The sequence below is a fragment of the Mastigoproctus giganteus genome, chromosome 7 (assembly GCF_048544385.1).
Source record: "Mastigoproctus giganteus isolate SK-2022 chromosome 7, ASM4854438v1, whole genome shotgun sequence".
NCBI classification, from domain to species: Eukaryota; Metazoa; Arthropoda; class Arachnida; order Uropygi; family Thelyphonidae; genus Mastigoproctus; species Mastigoproctus giganteus.
The window spans coordinates 14,597,671-14,619,877 of NC_143581.1; the positions used below are offsets into that span (position 1 = coordinate 14,597,671).

At 39.2% G+C, this 22,207-nt stretch overlaps 1 protein-coding gene across 2 annotated transcripts in view; it reads right to left on the bottom strand.

The window, feature by feature from the left end:
* Positions 1–22,207, bottom strand: part of LOC150082545 (regulation of nuclear pre-mRNA domain-containing protein 1B) — a 139,800-nt gene that overhangs the window by 57,591 nt on the left and 60,002 nt on the right. For both annotated transcript variants that reach the window (XM_090378681.1, XM_090378682.1), the window contains exon 5: positions 8,987–9,093. In XM_090378681.1, coding sequence (XP_090234807.1) covers positions 8,987–9,093 — 107 coding nt within the window. The remainder of the gene's footprint in view (positions 1–8,986; positions 9,094–22,207) is intronic.

Consider the following 22,207-nt stretch of genomic DNA (forward strand, 5'->3'; position numbering starts at 1 on the left):
AGCTGTTTGGAAGAAAAGTAACGCCGAGAGCGAAAGAGAAATCCAAGTTTTTTAGATGCAGAGGAAGCAATATTTGTGATGTGCTTGTGCCAAGAGAGATTAGAAGTCAGGTAATCCCCAAAAGAGATATATCATTTTTTCTAGAAATCGGAGTGTCACTAAAGATAAGCATAGGAGCAGAGGAATCCTTTTTGCGAGATATAAGACAAGACTGAGTTTTAGAAGGGTTGAAATCAACTAAGTTGTCTTTGCCTCACTGGAGAATTACCTGAAGATCGACATTTAAGGAATTGGTAGCAGATTTTCGAGAAGTTGAAGCTGATTGAGCAGGACAAGGTTTCTCAAAATGGAAAGCGGAATGCAATGTGCTATGATCGGCAAAACTATGGATAGGATTTCCAGTCAATGGAAGAAGGTCATTAATATATAAGAGGAAAAGAGTGGGGGAAAGAACTGAACCTTGGGGGACACCGGCATTAGTGGAGAAGTTAGAAGACAGAGAGCCATCTACCATCACCCTCAGTGAGCAATCAGAGAGAAAACTGGATAACCAATTACTAAAAACAGTTGGCAAACCATAAGATGGAAGCTTGTTTAGAAGACCTTTGTGCCAAACACGATCAAAAGCCTTTGAGATGTCAAGAGCAACTACTTGTGTTTCACCGAACCTTTCCATTGAATTAGTCCATAAATGGGTAACATAAGCCAGAATATCACCAGTGGATTGACACTGACGGAATCCATACTGGTGATCGTTGATCAGACGGAAGGTTTTTAGGTAGTTTAAGAGTTGGCAGTTAATTGATTTCTCCATTACTTTAGAAAGAGTAGAAGTAATTGCAATGGGACGATAATTGGATGGGAGGGATTTGTCACCCTTTTTAGGAACTGGCTGGATATGAGCAAATTTCCAAGCAGAAGGAAAAACACCTTTGGAATAAGAAAGTGAAAAAAGGCGGCAAAGAATAGGAGTAAGTTCAGGAGCACAGGTTTTGAGAACAAGTGGAGAAATACCATCAGGAGCTTTCAGGACCTGGAGCTTTCTTAGCCTCAAGATTCATCAAAATCCTTCCGATATCCTTTTGATGGAAGACCACAGGAGGCATTGAATGGAGCATGTTCGGAATGGTGGGAGGTGTTTTACGAAGATCATTAATACATGAGCTGGAAGAAAAATGGGATGCTAGCAGGTCAGCTTTATCCTTGGCTGAAGTGACAACAGAACTATCTGGTTTGGACAGAGGTGGGAGCAGAGATGGGCAAAAGTTGCAGCCAATAGCTTTGGCAAGAGACCAGAATGCTCGGCTACCATTAGGGCAAGAAGCAAGTTTTCTACTCTTAGCCTGTTCAAACTCTAGTTTGGACTGATTAATAACTGCTTTACAATTGTTGCGAGCTTTGGTGTAGGCAGGAAATGAAACTGAAGAATTAGAAACAAGCCAATTACGATATGCAACATTCTTCTCTTGAACAGCCTTAGCACATTTATTGGAAAACCAAGGTTTAGATAAAGGACGAGATTTTAAAGTGGAGTGTGGGATAAAGGATTCCATTCCTGCAAGGATAATTTCACTGACACGATCTGAGCAAACGTTGACATCAGAAGTTTTGAAACAGTAATCTGACCAAGGAAAAGAAGTCTCACAGGTCATCCCATTTTGCATTCTTGTAATGCCAAACAACGAGGTTGGGAATAGCCATGAGATAAAGATTCCATTGGAGAAGAGAAAATCACCAAGCTGTGATCTGAAGTGCCTAAAGGATCTCTCACTTCGACCGTGTACTTAGAAGGGTTGTTTGTGAGAAAAAGATCAAGCGTATTGGCTGTATGATTAGGATTGTCCGGTATTTTTGTAGGTAAATGAACAATCTGTGCTAGGTCATTAGTAATTGCAAAAGCCTCAGCATCTCGACCTGCTGGGGTCAGTGTGACTAGAAAACGGAAGCCAGCTGGAGTTGTGAACATTAAAATCACCAAGGAAAATTACCTCACTGTTGGGAAAGTTGGACTGGAGAAAGTCAAAGAGCTCCAAGTGATTAGTGGAGTTGGGAGAACGCTAGAGACAACAGATGAATTTGACACAATGAGGTAGAGAGATTTTAAGCAAGAGAAGATCAAAGAGAGGAGATTCCAAATTGCCAAGTCTCTGACAGGGAATATCAGAACGGACACATGCACAAGTACCACCTTTGAGGTGAAAGGAATCATAGAGCGAATAATTGGGGCATCTGAGATGAGCAGTAGTTGAATCAACCGATAACTGAGATTCTGTCAGAAAAAGTACATGGGTTTGGCAAAAGTGGAAATGGACATCGCTGAGATTAGAATTGAGACCACGTATATTTGTGAAATGAATTAGGAAGTGTTTGGGAGGTTTAGATCTTTTCGCAGATAAGCTTGCTCTATTAGTTTGACAATTCATGGTGTATTCAATAGTAAGAAAAAGTGGGTGGGACATGCTGTATGAAGTAATGAAATTTTTGGATATGGCGTACACGTGGTAAGAATATACCCAGATCCTTGCCATAACGTGGCCTCGACAATGCTCCCCGCATACACACTACTCGGACTCCCTCCAGTCACTATCTGGCAGAGTAGAGGTAGCAAGATTATACACTAGCTGATCCGGAAGCCTCCTAGAGAGTTACCAATAGGTTCGGTCCAGTGTACTAACTAGCGGCCGGCCTGCAAACACCGTTTTAGAGCTGTACCCTCGAAATGTAAGGAATATTGGATCTCGCCACGACGTTCATTATAATCTCAAAAGTCATCAATCATACTGCATGATGGAAGAGATAGGGAAGGGTTGATCGGAACTTAGCTCTAGAGACTAAACATGGGTTCCACCACTTCAAGCCTCCAATAAGCAAAGTGGTGGTATTTCACCGGTTGATGAAAGTCATCTACCACCTAGTAGGTGATAGATGTGTCATTGCGTCATTACCTTCAATATGAACAGAACAATAACCTGTACCCCGGTCACAGGACAGGGACTCCAATGCTATGCCACAGACAAGGCAAATTGGAACCTATTTAAGGAGCTGCTAACCAAAAAAGAGCAACAACTATGGGTTAAGAACCCCCAAGACCCTGACTGGCACTAACGGGCAGAAATGGATGCAATTGTGAGTGCAACTAATGAAGCCATCAGGAAAAGAAATCCCCTTCCAGGAGCTGTTCCCTGGTGGTCCAGAGAACTTCAGGTATTGAGGCAAGAGATAAATTGGAAGCGATGCACCTTCCAGAGGGCAAGGAGGACCTGGCCACCTGCAGAAGTTGAATACCTGCTGCAACAATACTGTGAGACTAGGAATGACGACACAGCAATGATCAGGCAATGTAAAAAGCAGTCCTGGGTGCACCTGGTCTCAATAATAGGAAACACTGACCCCTGGGGAGTTGTTTATAGAGTGATCAAAACAAGCTCCCCAGAGGCAAGGTAACACAGCCAACGAAACCCCACAAGGGCTAATGAGCACCACCTGGGGTCACTCAGTAATATCCTCAACACCCCATTCAAACAACTAGATGAACAAAATTCTCCTGACCAACAACAGATTTGCCTCAACAATGAGAACTACCACTCTACCGGATGGAGGACCCTTTCACCATAACTGACCTCCTTCTAGAAGTCAACAAGATAAGAAACAGGAACACCCCCAGACTTGACCTGATAGAACCTGAAATGGTGAAAAAAGTAGCAGAATATACTCCAAACCTCATTTTAAATTTCTATAACCACTGCCTACAACGGGGGTGGTTCCCATCAGACTGGCGAACGGCAGGCAATCGCCTAATTCGGAAGAATCCTTCTAAACCTCAAGAACTTCCTGACTTGTATAGACCCATTGCCCTACGCTTGGTGCTGAGTAAGGTGTCTGAACATCTACTCCATCAAAGAATAGACAACCACTACAGTGCTGCACATATGCCTCCTCTGAATCAATATGGCTTCAAGCCAGGAAAATCAACTGTTGATGTTGGAAAATCTCATCAACGCAGCCAACAACTGTGACAAGAAATACCTCCTAGTTATCTCAGTCGACTTCGCTGGGGCATTCGACACCCTTTGGTGGCAGAGCGCCCTCGGCCGACTGCAACAAGCGCAACTCCCTAACAACCTCTATAACTGCATAAAAAACTAACAAACAGAAGGCACCTTATTGCCAAGTGAAGAGGAAAAATCTACTGAGGCAGTCCCCAGGGCTTGGTTCTTGGCCCGCTGCTCTGGACCTACATCCTGGATGGGATCCTGGGTATGGATCTTTGGGAGGTCTGCACTCAAGCCTATGCAGATGATCTGTCGCTAATACTGGCCGCTCACTCAAGGGCTCAACTTGAAACCCATGCAAATCACGCCCTCACCACCCTCATGGACTGGGTAAGACAAATAACAAACAAACTTTCAGAAAGATTTGTTGCCATCCCCCAATTTCACTAATATTGAACATATAGAATTCTGGCAATTATTATTTTTTTTTGTATGTAAAAAAGAAATTCATAGGTTAAGTGTAGTTTTAATACAGTACTGTTAGCTTTAAACGGTGCACACTTTTGTGTGTATTGCTATTTAAGACTCACGAAGAAATGAGACTTAAAAAATGAATGTGTCTGAAATGTAACACAGTGCATACATTACCTAACTTATTGTATCCTGAGAACCACCCTAGTTCACTCCCAACAAAGAAGTTTACCTTCCTTGCTGATGGCATAGCCATAATGATAGTTGTTTTCTGGGACTTTCAAGGCATTCTTTCTGTATAGCTTCAAAAGCTTAGTCATACCATGAATGCTGCATTTTACTGCACACCTCTGAAAGAAAAGGGGACTCAATTTTTCAGAAAATGAAATGGGCTATTAATATGGGATAATGGTGTTGCATGACAATGCAGGGCCACATACAGCACGTGCAACCCAAAAGACCACTGATTTTGGTGGGAGCTTCTTTATATCTTCCTTAAAGCCAACCTTGTCCTTAGAGATTTTAGTTGTTTGATCCATTTAAACAACAATTTGATGGATTTTTCTGATGACGTGGAAATTAAAAATTATATTTATCACCAGTTCTGACAGAAACCAATGCCATTTTATGAGTGGGTATCCAGAATTTGATAAAATGATGAAACAAGTGTATAAATGTGTATTTGGAAAGCATGCTGAAAAATAAATGCCATGTTCAGGCACATTTTCAATAAATGGTCAGTTTCCTGCTTATCTCATTTTGTGACTTGCTATTTAGCTGGGCTGTATACTGGTTCTTCTCCAAAGAATGCCAGCAATAGCTGGATTTTCATTTTCTTCTTGCTTCAATTCAATTTTGTACCTACTTGATTTAATTTTCAGCCTTTAGTTGTGGCACGTGTAGTAAAATTCAATTCACCTCACAATTCAAGAAAATAAAGTTTTTATTATAGAGGTAGACCTGCATCACAGGTTCTGAAAATTATTGATGTTTTACTTCAGTAAAATAAGGTGTGATCTTATAAAAGAAGGGGGAGAGGGGGCACTTTAATTATAAATTAAGCTTGTGGTATCCTACGAGGAACAGCCATGATTAGGTCTCTTTCTTACAACAAAGCTACCTGTGCATGTTGTATTGTGCTTCTTTATGTCATTACAGTGGTCTTAAGTTGAGCATTTATTGTCTCATAATAATAAATTAATATGGCCTGAAAAAAATATGGAACAGTGAACGAGCCTAAAATTTTTAGTTGAATTGATTAAACTCCCAAAAAAAGTTACAAATTATTAAAAGAAAGTTTATGGAAAGTCTCCAAGGTTGAAGGTAGAAAAACATGTCTAAGGTGATTCTTGATCCAGCCACATGACAATGTTTAAAAGTACAAGTACTTGTTTATACTGATTGAAGAATGACTGTCAGGATGATAACAGAACTGAAGATGGATAAAGAGTATGTTTATCAAACTGTAACCATAAATTTTATAATAAAAGTTATGAAGATGTTACTTCAATGCCAACCTGTTCTCAGTTCAGTAACATCTGAATCAAGAACAGGTTAGCATTGACCCTTTGCACAAGATCCATGCAGAACCAGGGAACAAAACATGGATACTTTATGACCTTGAGACAAAAAAGAAGAGCAAACAATGGAAGCTAGTGAGCTCTCCAAGACTAAAAAGAAAAGAAGAAAAAAAAAAAAGAGGAATTGTCACTTAGAATGTGTTCACTTACCAACAAATCTAAAGGAGGAGAAAGTGTTTATAATGATTCCTTAAGGAAATATAAATAAAAAAAAAAAAAAAAAGTTCTGAGGCATCTGAGGAAAACATGAGAATGTAGCCTGACAAGTAAATACAGAATTAAGACAATGTGCCACCTTTCACTGTGTCACTGGTGAAGAAATTTATTTCCTCAGATAGATTGTTCTCCCTACTCCACTAATCTGGCTTATCCTGACTTCTTCCTACTCCCAAGTATCATAATTTTGCCGAAAGGGATACATTTTGAGCCTTTGGAATAGGTTCAGCAAGGTACAATTGAGAACACTAAAATTAAGTAAAGAACCTGCTGAAGTCAGGAATAGGACATAGATATATAAATTCTCGTGGCACAAACCAACTTGTAATGAAGTTTATTATTATAAAACATGCAAATTGAACTAAGTTGTTAAAAAAAATTAAAGTAAAATAAAGTGTTAAAAAATATCAATGATAAATTTAATAGAAACTTAAAAACAACAGTAATTTTGGCTTCTATATGGAGTCATTCTCAACTAGGAAAAACACTGGCTAGGGTTGAGTCTGTATACTGTACACTAGAGGCTAGGAGATGATGCACACACTATGCTATTATGTAAACTTATTTTCTGCTGTGATATTTTATCCATACACGCTGATCATTACATGATGAATAGCACGTAGAGATAAAAATATTTTAATTATAAGAGAATCTGGTTTCATCAATTTTAGTAATCTTTTTACCTTTCAATCTTAGTCTGTTCGGCATAGTGTCAATGTCTTTAAACTAGAACTATGTGGTAGATGACTTATCAACCGGTGAAATACCACCACTTTGCTTATTGGAGGCTTGAAGTGGTGAAACCCATGTTTAGTCTCTAGAGCAAAGTTTCCGGCATCCCCCTCCCCCCATACTTCTCCTTCAACCCATGCACGGTACTAAGTACTATAGGTTTTGATACTTTTCGTGTTTAGGGTTTTCATAAAAAAAAAAAATATATATATATATATATACATATAATTCTTCAAATGAACACAACTCATTTAGATAGAATACTATAACTCTCTGTTTTCTCTAATATGTCATTATGACATAATTATAACTGGTTACCAATGTATGGGTCATGAATATGTCAAGAAGATTCTTTTTATTAATGTGTTATACAGTAAAGGTTCTCTTATCCAATGTGATCAGGATCAGTAGCTGGCCAGTTAAAGCAGGGAATCATTAAAGAATATATACATATATAGACTTTTTTCATTTAAAATATATAAATGTACTTTCAAATCAGTGATGATTTGTTAGAAAGTTTTCTCTGAGATTTAGTAAATGCTGAACATAGAATGTTGTTCCAAGCTGGTGCTATGTTGTAAACACATCTTTGATGATGATGACTTTTAACAATTCTATAAGACCTATACTTGTCTCCTATTGTTTTCCATAACTGAACTCAAAAACTTTCACTTATGTTGTCTCGACATTCTAGAACTTGATTCATAGGTTGGATCAAGGAGGTTACATTTGGTGGTAAAAACATGGCCTTTATGTCCCCTTTTTTGAGTTGTTCACAATTGGGACATAGAGGAGCATTATTCAGAAAGAATGTGAAGAGCCTCTTCAAGCAAATTTATTTTCTTGAAGTTTTTCTTTAGAGAAGATACAAATTCACACACAAAAAAAAAAAATCTTCTGTGAACAATGCTGATTTTTGTAAGTGAAAGTAAACCAGTAAAGTTAATAATATCTTTTAAAAGCTCTAGGATTATTTGATTTACTAATAACAAAAAGTGACAATTTGTAAGTTCCAGTTGTATTGCTGCAGGTGGCTACCTCTCTCTTTGGATTTTTTTTAACCTGGTGCTAGAGGTTCTGCATTTTTTTGCCATCGTTTTTAAAAGTAATATCTTATAATTCAGACCTGTTTCATTCATGTTGTAGAGTTGTTCTCCAATCAATTCTTCTCTGTTGATAAATGACCTTAATCTTCAAATTTTTGAAGAGTAGGTTGATCAGCAGATAATCTCTCCTTACTAATACTCAATATGTTAATAACATATTTTTTCTAATGTCCAAGACATCTGTCATTTGATATTAAACTTTCTGCACCATCAATCTTTTGATGGAAGACTAAGGCCTTCTCTTTAATGTTGCTTTTATTGAACTGCTGGTTACAGTTCCATGTTGTTTTTCTTGCATAAACCACAGTCATAATGTATTATGTGGGTTCTTTAAAGTGGAGTGAGAAATTAATGGCCTTTGTGAAACAAACAGTATAAAATCCTTGTTTTTTTTAAAGATTTTTTTTTACAATCTTTTATGATTGCCTCACTAGCACCTATTCAACAGCAATGTTTTTAGAGACTCAAATTTTTTTATGTCTTTCTCAAGTCTTTTCAGAGCATACAATTTTGGTTTCATAGAAACAATGCTTCTCTTTCTTTTCTCACCCATATTTCAGTAATTTATGTGATATTTAATTAAATTACATACTAATTACAATAAATAATTTTACTAACAGTCTGAAACAACACACAACTGAACTGTGGAAAAATACAGTAGGAAGGTGTGGTGCTACACTGGCCACGAGCATACTGGAGCTATGCAGTGTTTGATGTTTATGACACACTGCATGTAGGCTAATAGTATATTTTAAAGAGGGAAGGTGGAAAGCATCAGTTAGGAGGGCTTCTGCTGTATTAATAAACAAATGGCAGTGGGACGCTATTACAGATAACATCAAGGATAAAGATGGTAACCACTTTGACAGGTTAATCTACAGATACTCACATCTGGGGGATCACCAGGTGGGGACTTAGCACTCAATTCTGCTTCTTCTCTTAGAGAAGACATGAGCATTTCAACTTTTTTCTTCTTCAGAATTGGTGATACTTCATCTAAAATAAAAAATGATAATGATCAGAATGTACAGATATAAATATTTTAATATAGTTAGAAAATGACGGTACATGGGCAAAACCCATTAAGATAAAAACATTTAAGTATAACAGAACCGATTTCATCTATTCCTTACAGGACAAATACCTTGTGTGATAATAAAATCATTGAAGTTTTAACTTCTTTATACAGTAGACTTTCAGAATAACAGCACCTCAGGGATTCAAGACGCTGTTATTTCGATTTCCCCATTATCTAGAAAGTTTTATTTTTAATATATTTAATGCAGAAATAATGAGGCTAAATAAGAAATGGAGAAATTAAGAATGCAATTTTATTAACTGCACAAACATACTGAAGATCCAATGTTATATTCTGCCATTAATATACTCCGATTTAAGCCCATTCTATTTTCTATTATTATATCAAGTTTGTCACTAAGTTTTAATGTTATTCTTCTTTTCTTCTCTGTATGAGGTTTATTAACTTTAAGTCACAAAGCAGGTTAGGCAAGCATAGGCAGATTAAGAGAAATCTTTGGCAAAGGATACAAAGAAAAACAGCAAAGACTTCTTTACTTATACAAACTCTAGAAGGAAGGGGATGAATCTGGTTGGTCCACTTGATATCGATGGTTTGACTGTTGGTGATACTGTTCAGATAGCTGACAAACTGAATGAGTATTTTGCATCTACATTCATTTGTACATGAGGAATTCTGTAGGGAGGTGGAGGACAGAAGCTTATTAAACTCTAACAGGGATCTTAATGATTTTGTAATAACTGATAGCAAAGTGGAAGAGAAATTGTTGAAGTTAAACATAAGAAAGGCATTTGGGGTGGATGGGATCTATCTAGTTATATTAAAAGAGGAGGCAAAGGAAGTAAGCAAACCCTTGGCCATAATTATGAGGGCATAATTGGACCCAGGGGAGGTCCTCACAGACTGGAGATATGCAAATGTATCCCCAATTTACAAAGTGGGGACACGACTAATTACAGACCTGTTAGTTTAACTTCTATTTCAGGGAAAATAATGAAGTCACTGGTTAAGGAAGCATTGCAGGATTATCTAGACAAGACTGCATTAATAATTCAGACACTGCATGGGTTTGTTAAGGGAAAGTCTTTTCTGACAAATTTGATTGGATGCTATGATGTGGTTACAAAAGAATTGGATGTAAAAAATAATTTTGATATCATATACTTGGATTTCAGGAAAGCTTTTGACACTTATGCATGGAAGATGTATGGTATTAAGGGTAGGCTGCTACAATGGATAAAAGGGTGGTTGAGTACAAGAACACAGAGAGTGGTAATCCACCGACACTGCTCTTCGGGGACTAATGTTATTAGTGGAGTCCCTCAGGTTTGGTGTTGAGCCCACTGTTGTTTTGTACATTCATCAATGATATTGATGAAGATATATCAGGCTTAATGTCAAAGTTTGCAAATGATACAAAGATTGGCAGGGATATTAATGACTAACATAATAACGGTATGCTACTGCAATAGGATCTAGAAAAGTTAGGGAGATGGGCTGAAAAGTGGCAATTGAAGTTTGACATTGACAAATGCAAAGTACTGTATATGGGTAGAAGTAAAAACAGAGAAACGTAACAACTGTGTAGTACCACACTAAGGGTAGTGGAGAATGAAAAGGACCTGGGGGTAATTATGGAGTCAGATATGAAGTTTTCCGAGCAGTGCAGACAGACTGCCAGAGCAGGTCATGGGATCTTATCAGTGATATACAGGAATTTTGCCAGTAGAGAGAAGGAGGTGATTATTCTTTTGTATAAGGCAATGGTCAGGTCATGCCTTGAGTACTCCACACAGATCTGGAGGCCTCATTTTAGGAAGGATTTAGGGTTCCTAGAATGAGTACAGAGAAAGGCAAAAGATTGGTGAGGGGAACGAAGGGGTGCTCTTTTCACATCTATTGCCTGTAAGCTCGAGAGTCCTCAAGATGGTTACTTTAACCCTGACCATGACCGAATTCTAATACAACTAGAACCACGAATCACAAGTTTCAATTCAAAAGGACAGGTGATATGAAAAACAATCTACAGTCCAATCTGGATGTTTCCAGATGCGATACAGCAGCAGCAGCATCTCTCATCCCATGGTATGCTCTTGAGTCCTGTGACTCCCTACTAGTGGTTGATCTGTTAACTTAATGGATTATTACGGTAGCTCAATATGCTGCCTCCAAGACAGTCACTATCACTCCCCACTCTAGAGCATGGTGGTCCCCACATCTAAGCTGCAGCTTTCATCTAAAGCAGCAACTCCATAAGCAATGGAAGCAGTCAGGCAAAATTAATGACAGGATAGCCTTTTCAAGAGCAAGAGCCATTTTCGACTGCCAAAAATCCCAGGCCATCAGGAGCTATTTTGATCATTTGCTAACAATTGATAAGATACCATAGACAACAAACAACCAGTTTCTCAGAGCAACTCAACCCCCAGAGATGGATTGATTTTATAACCAGATTTAAAGACATCGGGGAATCCAGCAGTAACCTTGACCACATATTTAATCATGACAAACAGGGCTCTGACATCTATCATCATATCTAAACACCAAATCTTGGCAGCTTGAATTCAACCCAGTCCTCTACAGCTGTGGGTGCCGATGGAATACCGCAGTTCATGCTGAGATGGCTGGGACTATATATCATCCAGCCCCTTGTTACCATCTTTAATGCAGTGCTAACCAGATGCATCTTCCCCATCAATGGAATGTCTATGTAAGGCCACATCCAAAAATAAGACTGCCATCATTAGAGAAACTTCAGACCCATCTCTAATACCTCATGTCTCCTGAAACGTCTAGAAAGGACCCCCTTTCCAACTCAATAACTCACATGCATCCAGATTCTCCACCACAAATTCATTCTTCAATACCAAATAGGTCCTACCAATCTTCTTTCTCACCACCCACAGCATCCTTACAGAATTTGAGAGAAAAGAAGTTCTCCTCATAACCTACCTCGACATCGAAGCAGCTTTTGATGCCATTCAAGCACCTGACCTCCTACGATTGCTCAAAGATCACCACTCCATAGGCGGGGATGCACTGCACTTCCTCAACTGTACTATCATACTGCATTATTCAAAAAAAAAAACCCTATACGAAGAAAATATCTACAGTTGTACCACAAGGGGGAGTCCTCTCTGGCCTCCTCTTTACTGCTATTATCTCCCCTTTTATAAGCCAGAGACCATATGTATTGTCTTACATGGATGATTTAAAAATACTGACCACCATCCAAGTGAATGCAGGCCCTTCTAAGATCACAGAGGAAATTAACAGTGTACTTCTTGCACTATCTGGTTACCTTAAACAATTTGGCCTCAACATTAACCCAGCAAAGTCAAGGTGCATGCTGTACTCCCTGAAGAAAGAAACAACAACCATCTCACCCAACATCAGTGGAGTTTCCATCCTGGCTGTTCCATATCATTTAGATTTGGGGGTTGTCTTTGACACAAAACTGAGATTCAACCAGCACATTGACAAACTCATAAGCTGTGCGGTACACCTCAAATGGAGAGCAAAACACCTGCATTACATCTCAGACAGGATCACAGCAACAAAATATGTCAAGACCATTATACTTTATGCAGCTGGAATCTGGGCATCAGCAACACCTACGATCAGAAAACCTATCTGGGCAGCAGAATATTGGCTCCTCAAATGGGTAACCTACAAGCATAGGTTACCGCCCCATGTTCATACAACTGAAATGACCCAGGCCTTGGGAATCCTCAGGCTGCCCTCTCTCATTGATGAAAAAAGACTGGTAATCACAGTAAAAATGTTGACAGGTCTGATCATGTCACTTCATTTTGGGATCTCTGTGGCTGGAGGATTCCACCTGCCCAGCTCAGAGCCACCCCAACTATTTGCCCTCTTCATTTATGCCTCCACCCATCAGATCATTTCTTACCATACCAGATGCTCGGATGAATACAGAACATCGATGCGCCAAACTTTAGAAATTTGCTGTCAACCGACGATAAAGACGTGGGATACTTGGGCCCACGCACCCACATAGACCATGAACTGTCATCTGCCAATCACCAAACCACTTAACTAAAACAGAGAATGGCGACCCAGGAGATGTCGCATGACCATCTCTTGACAATCTGTTACAATCCATTGCAACCTTCTAGATGGAAGTAAAACTACACTGGTGCTCCCAGTAAGGAATACTCTATGGTCATTCAGACAGTGTGCACAAGGAAAAGCCTCCTTTCTTCACATCCAAAGACAGCATACCCTTCATCATCACCTGGAGATCCTTGTGAATTAACTAATGAGCATAGCAGAAAATTAGCCTGGCACTGTTCTTGCTGCTTTCTCCCATGAACTGTGAGGACAATAGTATCATATGTGTATCAGTTGTCATTTGGTTTATTTAAGTTTAATGATCTAAATCTCATGGTACATCATATTTGTAATATAATTTGTTTAATGCCAGTTCTCTTCACCTTAATGACTTATGTAAATTAATGTCACCCTAAATCATTTAATGTCATCTTGTTGTTTTGTTCTTTAATGTCTTATGTTATTTAATGTTTTTTTTTTTAACATTTCTTATCTGTAAACCCCTGGCCTTTTGGCCATGAAGGGAAAGTGCAACACAATTTAACCCTTGTAACCAGCTACAATCAAATGTTGTTGCAATAAAGATTCTCTCTCTCTCATGAGCGACTCTGTCAAAACAGTTAATCAGGTTGGTTAAATGTGATCTTCCCTTTACAAAACTGTGCCGTGTTTCCTACAGAATTCCATTTCTATCTAAATGACCCTGTATTGCACTTCTGATAATCGACTCCATGACTTTCCCTACCACTGAAGTCAGATTGACAGGTTGGTGGCTATCCACTTTGCTCTAGGAACTGCCTTGATGTATTGGCAATATGGTGCCACTTCTTCAGTCATTGATGCTCTCATAATTTTTCCAGCAGGGATAAGGAGGTGATTATTCCATTGTATAAGGCGATGGTCAGGCCACACCTAGAGTACTGTATACAGGTCTGGAGGCCTCATTTCAAGAAGGATGTAGAGCTGCTGGAACGAGTACAGAGAAGGGCAACAAGATTAGTGAATGGAACAAAGGGGTGCTCTTACGAAGAAAGGCTTAAGTTTTGCAAATTACAGTGTCTGGAGACTAGGCACCAGCGAGGTGATCTGATAGAGGTGTATAAAGCCTTGAATGGTTTAAGCATGCTCAATGCTGATGGGATTCTTCCTCTAGCTCAGAAAAATCACCTGAGAGGGCATAAATTCAAATTGAGGAAAGACAGATGTAGGATAGACGTGCGGAAATTTGCCTTTAGCCAGCGGGTGGTTGGTTGGTGGAACAGACTTCCATCCCTTGTGGTGGAGGTTGATAGCCTAAATAAGTTTAAGGCTCAGCTGGACAGGTATTTTGAACGAACAGAGGGGTGAAGTGGAAGTGGGTTTTTTTTTTTTTTTTGGCTGATACTGCATAAGCTTGCTTTCTTGCATCAAATGCCTCTACTAATGCTAAAATGCTAATTAATCTTAAAGATTTAGTGTGCCTGTTGCTGCCTCCATCAAAATTACTGAATACATGCCATCTACTCCAAGAGCCATAATTGTCTTTAGTCTTGGACATTTTCCCAATAATTTTCTGTAATTTCAGTATTGCTGATTTCATGCTTATACAATAAGAATCGTGCTGTCATATGCTGGAGAGTTTGGTCTTTTCCTCTTCATGCTGACCAGGCGTCTTGAAGAGAACCACTCTACACGTTCGTTGCCACCTAAGTGACGTAACAGGGCTTGCCATCGAGGTGTGCCGAATGGATTTTAGGGAGGCAGACCAATTGGACTTCTCCTAAATCTTCTGTAATAGAAAGATATTGGATCCATCAGTGTTTTAGACTGAGTGTCTGATAACACACAGAATAGCTGTTCCCCTCTAATCCCCTTAGAAAATAACAATGGTACCCAAGAGGAGCTAGAAGAAAACTTGGAAGACAAGGGCAGAGATGGACAGATGAAATTCATGAGCTTGTGGGTGGGTAGTAAATGGATGGCCATTGCACAAAACAGAAGGAACTGGAAAGTTGCTGGAGAGGCCTTCATCCTGCAGTGGATTGAAAATGGCTGATGATGATGATGACAGTAAGAATGAATATTTAAAACTCTTCTCATCTTGACCATCTTTAGAAGGGAAATTTATTTAATTCATACATGAAAAGTAAGTAAAAAATGAACAGGCTATAGTTTACTATTTTATTCAAAAATTTTCAATTTTTCATAAAGTAATGGAAATAATTATTTAAAAAATGTAAATTATAAAGAAAATTGCAATTTTGAAGTAAATGAATTATTTTTAATCTGCTTCATTTAGTCAAAAAAAAAAATAAATAAATAATAATAATAATCTTATTTAAATTTTTCAGCTAGACAAAATTAATACTTGTAAATACTAAATCATTTTATTGGACTTGAATCAAGGCTTCTTAGGCTGAGCAAAAACTTCCATGTTAATTTTGTGTAAGAATAATAGTAACTTTTCTTTTATCATTGTTGTGGGATGTCATATGTTATTTTTATATGATCTAATTTAACATCTTATGGAATAGCAGAAACCAGAATTCTGCTAATAACTCGATTTAAAAAAAAAAATTTTTTTTTAAATAAATACACAGTGACACAAAATTTAGCAGCAACATGTCCAAGGTGTAATGACAATCCAGCTAAATACAGACTGGAAGGATTCCCACAGACACTTCAGCAGAGCTGCACTGAAAGCTCAATATTTGTAAGCACATGCTCTAACGTGCCGTTCTCTGTAATGGATTCAATTTCCCAGTAAATGTTTCCCTTCCATTCACGCGCTTCCGTAGCCAGGTGAGAAGAAGTAGCAGCAGTGCGTAGCACACGCTTCTTGATTAGACCGGGGTTCGAGCCCGTCACCACCAAATGCGGAGGATGCGGAAAGGTCAGGGAATGACCACTGCATATTCCCGGAGCAATATGGCCTTAGTTGCTAATGCTCCTAAAAAAAAAAAAAAAAAAAAAAAAAAAAAAGAATCAAAAATAACCTTCCATTCACTCTGTCCTCAAGAAAATGCTTCCAATTTTGTGGTTCCATCCTTTCAGAAATAATCCTTTTTCAATCAATATCACTAAATTGGTTGGAAAACTCATCAAAAATAATGAAGCAAAGAGTTATGTTCTGAGCTTGATTAAAGAAAATGGGTACTATAATATCAGTTACAGTACCCTGGAAATTGCACGACAAAGGACTATTGGTGAATGCAGTGGCTCCTTGTGAAGTGCATGATGATTAGCTATAGCCCACATACATGCATTTTTTGAGTTGCTGTACCCACTAAGATGAAACCACAGTTCATCTGTAAACCAGGTTGGACAGAGGATTCCTGGAAGAATTGCTGGAACCAGCTGCAAAAAGCAAAACACACTCCTTTGTCACTAGGCTTCAATTCTGGCACTTACATTATACAGAGGCATGAAGATTGGCTTTTCTGGCAGCCCTCTGTGATGTGTTAGTTTCTTGTGAAAGTCAACATAATGACTTACTCAGTGTTATTAGCAGCCTTTCCTTCACATCATCAACAGTTTTCTGTGACATCTTACAATCTCTGTATACCCAAAGGCTTGCTGTGATATCCAGTTTCTTAACCATGTTAATGGTATTTGTAATGGTTTTTTTTTCTCACACTAAAACTTAAAGACCTCCTTCTGGGTGTCCTAAAATGACCCTAATATCTAATAGTTCTGGATGATGAATACTTACCGTATTTCCCCATGTATAAGATGCACCTTTCTTCGAAAAATTTGGGGTCTAAAAACTGAGTGTGTCTTATACAGTGATTGTAGATTTTTTTACTTGCATTTCACACTTTTTTGTGCTTGTTGTCTTTGCGCTCATTGTTTCGCACTTGTTACCGATATATTAGGTTACATTTTGCCACGTTCTGCCCAGAAATGGCTCAGAAAAGATTTTCGTACAGTGCTGAATTCAAGTTAAAAGTGATCCAGTTTGCAAAAGTGAATGGAAATTGTGCTGCTGAACGTAAGTTTGGTCCCTCCTCCAACTGAGAAAACAATCCGAGACTGGCTACGGGAAGAAGAAACCCTACTGAAAACGCCACGGCAGAAGAAGGCCATTAGAGGCAAGTCAGCAAACTGGCCTGATTTAGAGAGGGAATTGAAGAGCAAAGGGAATTCCTGTGTCCACAAAGATGGTTCAAGCACGAGGCAAGAAGAATTGCTGATGAAAATGAAGTTACTGATTTCAAAGGAGGACACAATTGGTGCTTCAGGTTCATGAAATGGAATGGACTAAGCATGCATACACACACCAGACTTGCCCAAAAGATGCCTGAAAGCTACGAGCAGAAGGTACTTGAATTTCATTGTTTTGTCATTCAATGTCAGAAGCACATCAGTTTGAGTTGGGACAGATTGCAAATATGGACAAAGTCCCCCTTCAATTTGATGTCCCAAGTAACAGAACTGTTGATAAGAAGGGGGTGAAAACTGTAACTGTGAAGACAAGTGGACATGAAAAGAGCCATTATACAGTTGTTCTAGCTTGTTGTGCTGACGGAACCAAGCTGCATCCTATGCTGATTTTCAAACGCAAAACAATGCCAAAAGATGACATTCCTTGAGGAGTGATTGTCCACATTCATGACAAGGGTTGGATGGATCAGGATGGGATGAAGATCTGGTTTCAGAGAAAGTTTGGAGCAGGAGACCAGGTGGGCTCTTACGCAAACCTGCCCTATTGGTGCTTGATCAGTTCGGGGCACACATAACAAAAAATACAAAGAAGATTGCTGCAGAGCAAAAAACAAACTTGCCGTCATACCTGGAGGTTTGACATCCCAGCTCCAACCACTTGATGTCAGCATTAACAAACCCTTCAAAGCTGCCATGAGAGATGAATGGAACCAATGGATGAAGTCTTCTGGGTACAATTTGGTCCTTGAGGTTGTCACAGACATTCTCTCAGATATGCCAGTCAAGCTGTACTTGCTACCTGGGAGTCTAAAACGCTGTTGGAGCTGATATTCGGGTGACACTCAAGTCAAGTGGACCCAATTTTGGCGAAGTCCGGACGGTCTGTGACTTCCAAATCCTCTGCTTGCACCTTCATGATGGTGGGACTGTTAGTAATCCTGGGTATAACCGCCATGCACAAGTACATGGTGGGTGACCACCCAGGTGTGAACCAACGTAAGCAGGGGTCGAGGTGTGGCGCCCACACCATATGGAGGAACGTCACCCCTCTATGTTACCAGGCAGTACTAGGTGGTAGATGACTCTCATCAACCGGCAAAATACCACCACTTTGATTATTGGAGGCTTGAAGTGATGGAACCCATGTTTAGTCTCTAAAGCTAAGTTTCGGTCAACCCTTCCCTATCTCTTCCATCATGCAGTATGATTGATGAGTTTTGAGGTTATAATGAATGTCGTGGCGAGATCCAATATTCCTTATATTTCGAGGGTACAGCTCTAAAACGGTGTTCGCGGGTCGGCCACTAGTTAGTACACCGGACCAAACCTATTGGTAACTCACTAGAAGGCTTCTGGATCAGCTAGTGTATAATCTTGCTACCTCTACTCTGCCAGATAGTGACTGGAGGGAGTCCAAGTAGTGTGTATGCGGGGAGCATTGTCGAGGCCACGTTATGTCAAGGATCTGGGTATATTCTTACCACGTGTACGCCATATCCAAAAATTTCATTACTTCATACAGCATGTCCCACCCACTTTTTCTTACTATTGAATACACCATGAATTGTCAAACTAATAGAGCAAGCTTATCTGTGAAAAGATCTAAACCTCCCAATCACTTCCTAATTCATTTCACAAATATAAGTGGTCTCAATTCTAATCTCAACGATGTCCATTTCCACTTGCAGTCTGCCAAACCCCATGTACTTTTTCTGACAGAATCTCAGTTATTGGTTGATTCAACTACTGCTCATCTCAGATGCCCAAATTATTCGCTCTATGATTCCTTTCACCTCAAAGGTGGTACTTGTGCATGTGTCCGTTCTGATATTCCCTGTCAGAGACTTGGCAATTTGGAATCTCCTCTCTTTGATTTTCTCTGGCTTAAAATCTCTCTACCTCATTGTGTCAAATTCATCTGTTGTCTCTACCGTTCTCCCAACTCCACTAATCACTTGGAGCTCTTTGACTTTCTCCAGTCCAACTTTCCTAACAGTAAGGTAATTTTCCTTGGTGATTTTAATGTTCACAACTCCAGCTGGCTTCCGTTTTCTAGTCACACTGACCCAGCAGGTCATAATGCTGAGGCTTTTGCAATTACTAATGACCTAGCACAGATTGTTCATTTACCTACAAGAATACCAGGCAATCCTAATCGTACAGCCAATACGCTTGATCTTTTTCTCACAAACAACCCTTCTAAGTACACGGTCGAAGTGAGAGGTTCTTTAGGCACTTCAGATCACAACTTGGTGATTGTCTCTTCTCCAATGGAACCTTTATCTCATGGCTATTCCCAACCTCGTGTTGTTTGGCATTACAAGAATGCAAAATGGGATGACTTGCGAGACTTCTTTTCTTCATTTCCTTGGTCGGATTACTGTTCCAAAACTTCTGATGTCAGCATTTGCTCAGATCGTGTCAGTGAAATTATTCTTGCAGGAATGGAATCCTTTATCCCACACTCCACTTTAAAATCTCGTCCTTTATCTAAACCTTGGTTTTCCAATAAATGTGCTAAGGCTGTTCAAGAGAAGAATGTTGCATATTGTAATTGGTTTGTTTCTAATTCTTCAGTTTCATTTTCTGTGTACATCAAAGCTCGCAACAATTGTAAAGCAGTTATTAATCAGTCCAAACTAGAGTTTGAACAGGATAAGGGTAGAAAACTTGCTTCTTGCCCTAATGGTAGCCGAGCATTCTGGTCTCTTGCTAAAGCTATTGGCTACAACTTTTGCCCATCTCTGCTCCCACCTCTGTCCAAACCAGATGGTTCTGTTGTCACTTCAGCCAAGGATAAAGCTGACCTGCTAGCATCCCATTTTTCTTCTGGCTCATGTATTAATGATATTGGTAAAACACCTCACACCATTCCCAACACGCTCCATTTAATGCCTCCTGTGGTCTTCCATCAAAAGGATATCAGAAGGATTTTGATGAATCTTGATGCTAAGAAAGCTCCAGGTCCTGATGGTATTTCTCCACTTGTTCTCAAAACCTGTGCTCCTGAACTTACTCCTATTCTTTGCCACCTTTTTTCACTTTCTTATTCCAAAGGTGTTTTTCCTTCTGCTTGGAAATTTGCTCATATCCAGCCAGTTCCTAAAAAGGGTGACAAATCCCTCCCATCCAATTATCATCCCATTGCAATTACTTCTACTCTTTCTAAAGTAATGGAGAAATCAATTACCCGCCAACTCTTAAACTACCTAGAAACCTTCCGTCTGATCAACGATCACCAGTATGTATTCCGTCAGTGTCGATCCACTGGTGATATTCTGGCTTATGTTACCCATTTATGGACTAATTCAATGGAAAAGTTCGGTGAAACACAAGCAGTTGCTCTTTACATCTCAAAGGCTTTTGATCGTGTTTGGCACAAAGGTCTTCTAAACAAGCTTCCATCTTATGGTTTGCCAACTGTTTTTAGTAATTGGTTATCCAGTTTTCTCTCTGATTGCTCACTGAGGGTGATAGTAGATGGCTCTCTGTCTTCTAACTTCTCCACTAATGCCAGTGTCCCCCAAGGTTCAGTTCTTTCCCTCACTCTTTTTCTCTTGTATATTAATGACCTTCTTCCATTGACTGGAAATGCTATCCATAGTTTTGCTGATGATAGCACATTGCATTCCACTTTCCATTTTGAGAAACCTTGTCCTGCTCAATCAGCTTCAACTTCTCGAAAATCTGCTACCAATTCCTTAAATGTCGATCTTCAGGTAATTCTCCAGTGGGGCAAAGACAACTTAGTTGATTTCAACCCTTCTAAAACTCAGTCTTGTCTTATATCTCACAAAAAGGATTCTTCTGCTCCTATGCTTATCTTTAGTGACACTCTGATTTCTAGACAAAATGATATATCGCTTTTGGGGATTACCCTGACTTCTAATCTCTCTTGGCACAAGCACATTACAAATATTGCTTCCTCTGCATCTAAAAAACTTGGTTTTTTCTTTCGCTCTGGGCGTTACTTTTCTTCCAAACAGCTGCTCACTCTGTATAAATCGCAAATCCACCCTGCCATGGAATATTGTTCCCACATCTGGGGTGGTGCCCCCAAAACCTCTCTCAGCTTCTTGATTCCATTCAGAAGAAGGCAGTTAGGTTAATTAATGATTCATCTCTAACAGAGTCTCTCCACTCGCTTTCTCATAGATGTACTGTTTCTGCTGCATGCCTCTTCTACAGATATTTCCATCGGCACTGTTCTTCTGAATTGGCTTCTATAATTCCAACTCTCTCTTTCAAAACAGTCCGAACACGTGGCACCACCAACCAACATCCATTTACTGTCCAACTTCAAACCCACAGCACCAACTTTTCATCTTCCTCATTTATTCATTCAACTGTCGTTTTCTGGAACAACCTTCCTTCATACGTATTTCCTGAAAATTACAATCGACAGAAGTTCAAGTCCAATGTCAACAAATATCTTCTTTCGTCTTCTCAACCTCCAACCCAAGCACGGTACTAAGTACTATAGGTTCTAATACCTCTCGTGTTTGGGATTCACATAAAAAAAAAAAAAAAAAAAAATTGACACCAGCAGGAAGAGTGAAGAAACTAACTATAGGAGAAGTTTGTACCTGGGTGAAAAGATCCTGGGATAATATCAAGATTGAGATCGTTGTCAAGTCATTTAAGAAGTGTGGCATTTCAAATGCCATAGATGGAACTAAGGATGAGGCAATATATGAAAACAGTGATTCGTCATCAGACACAGATGAGGACAAGCTAATGGATGGGAGTTTTGACAGTGATGAGTTGTATGAATTTTATGATGAATAAAACTTGAGTTCAATAAGTACTTTATGTAATACACATTTTTTTTTCAAATTTCGGGCCCCAAAATTA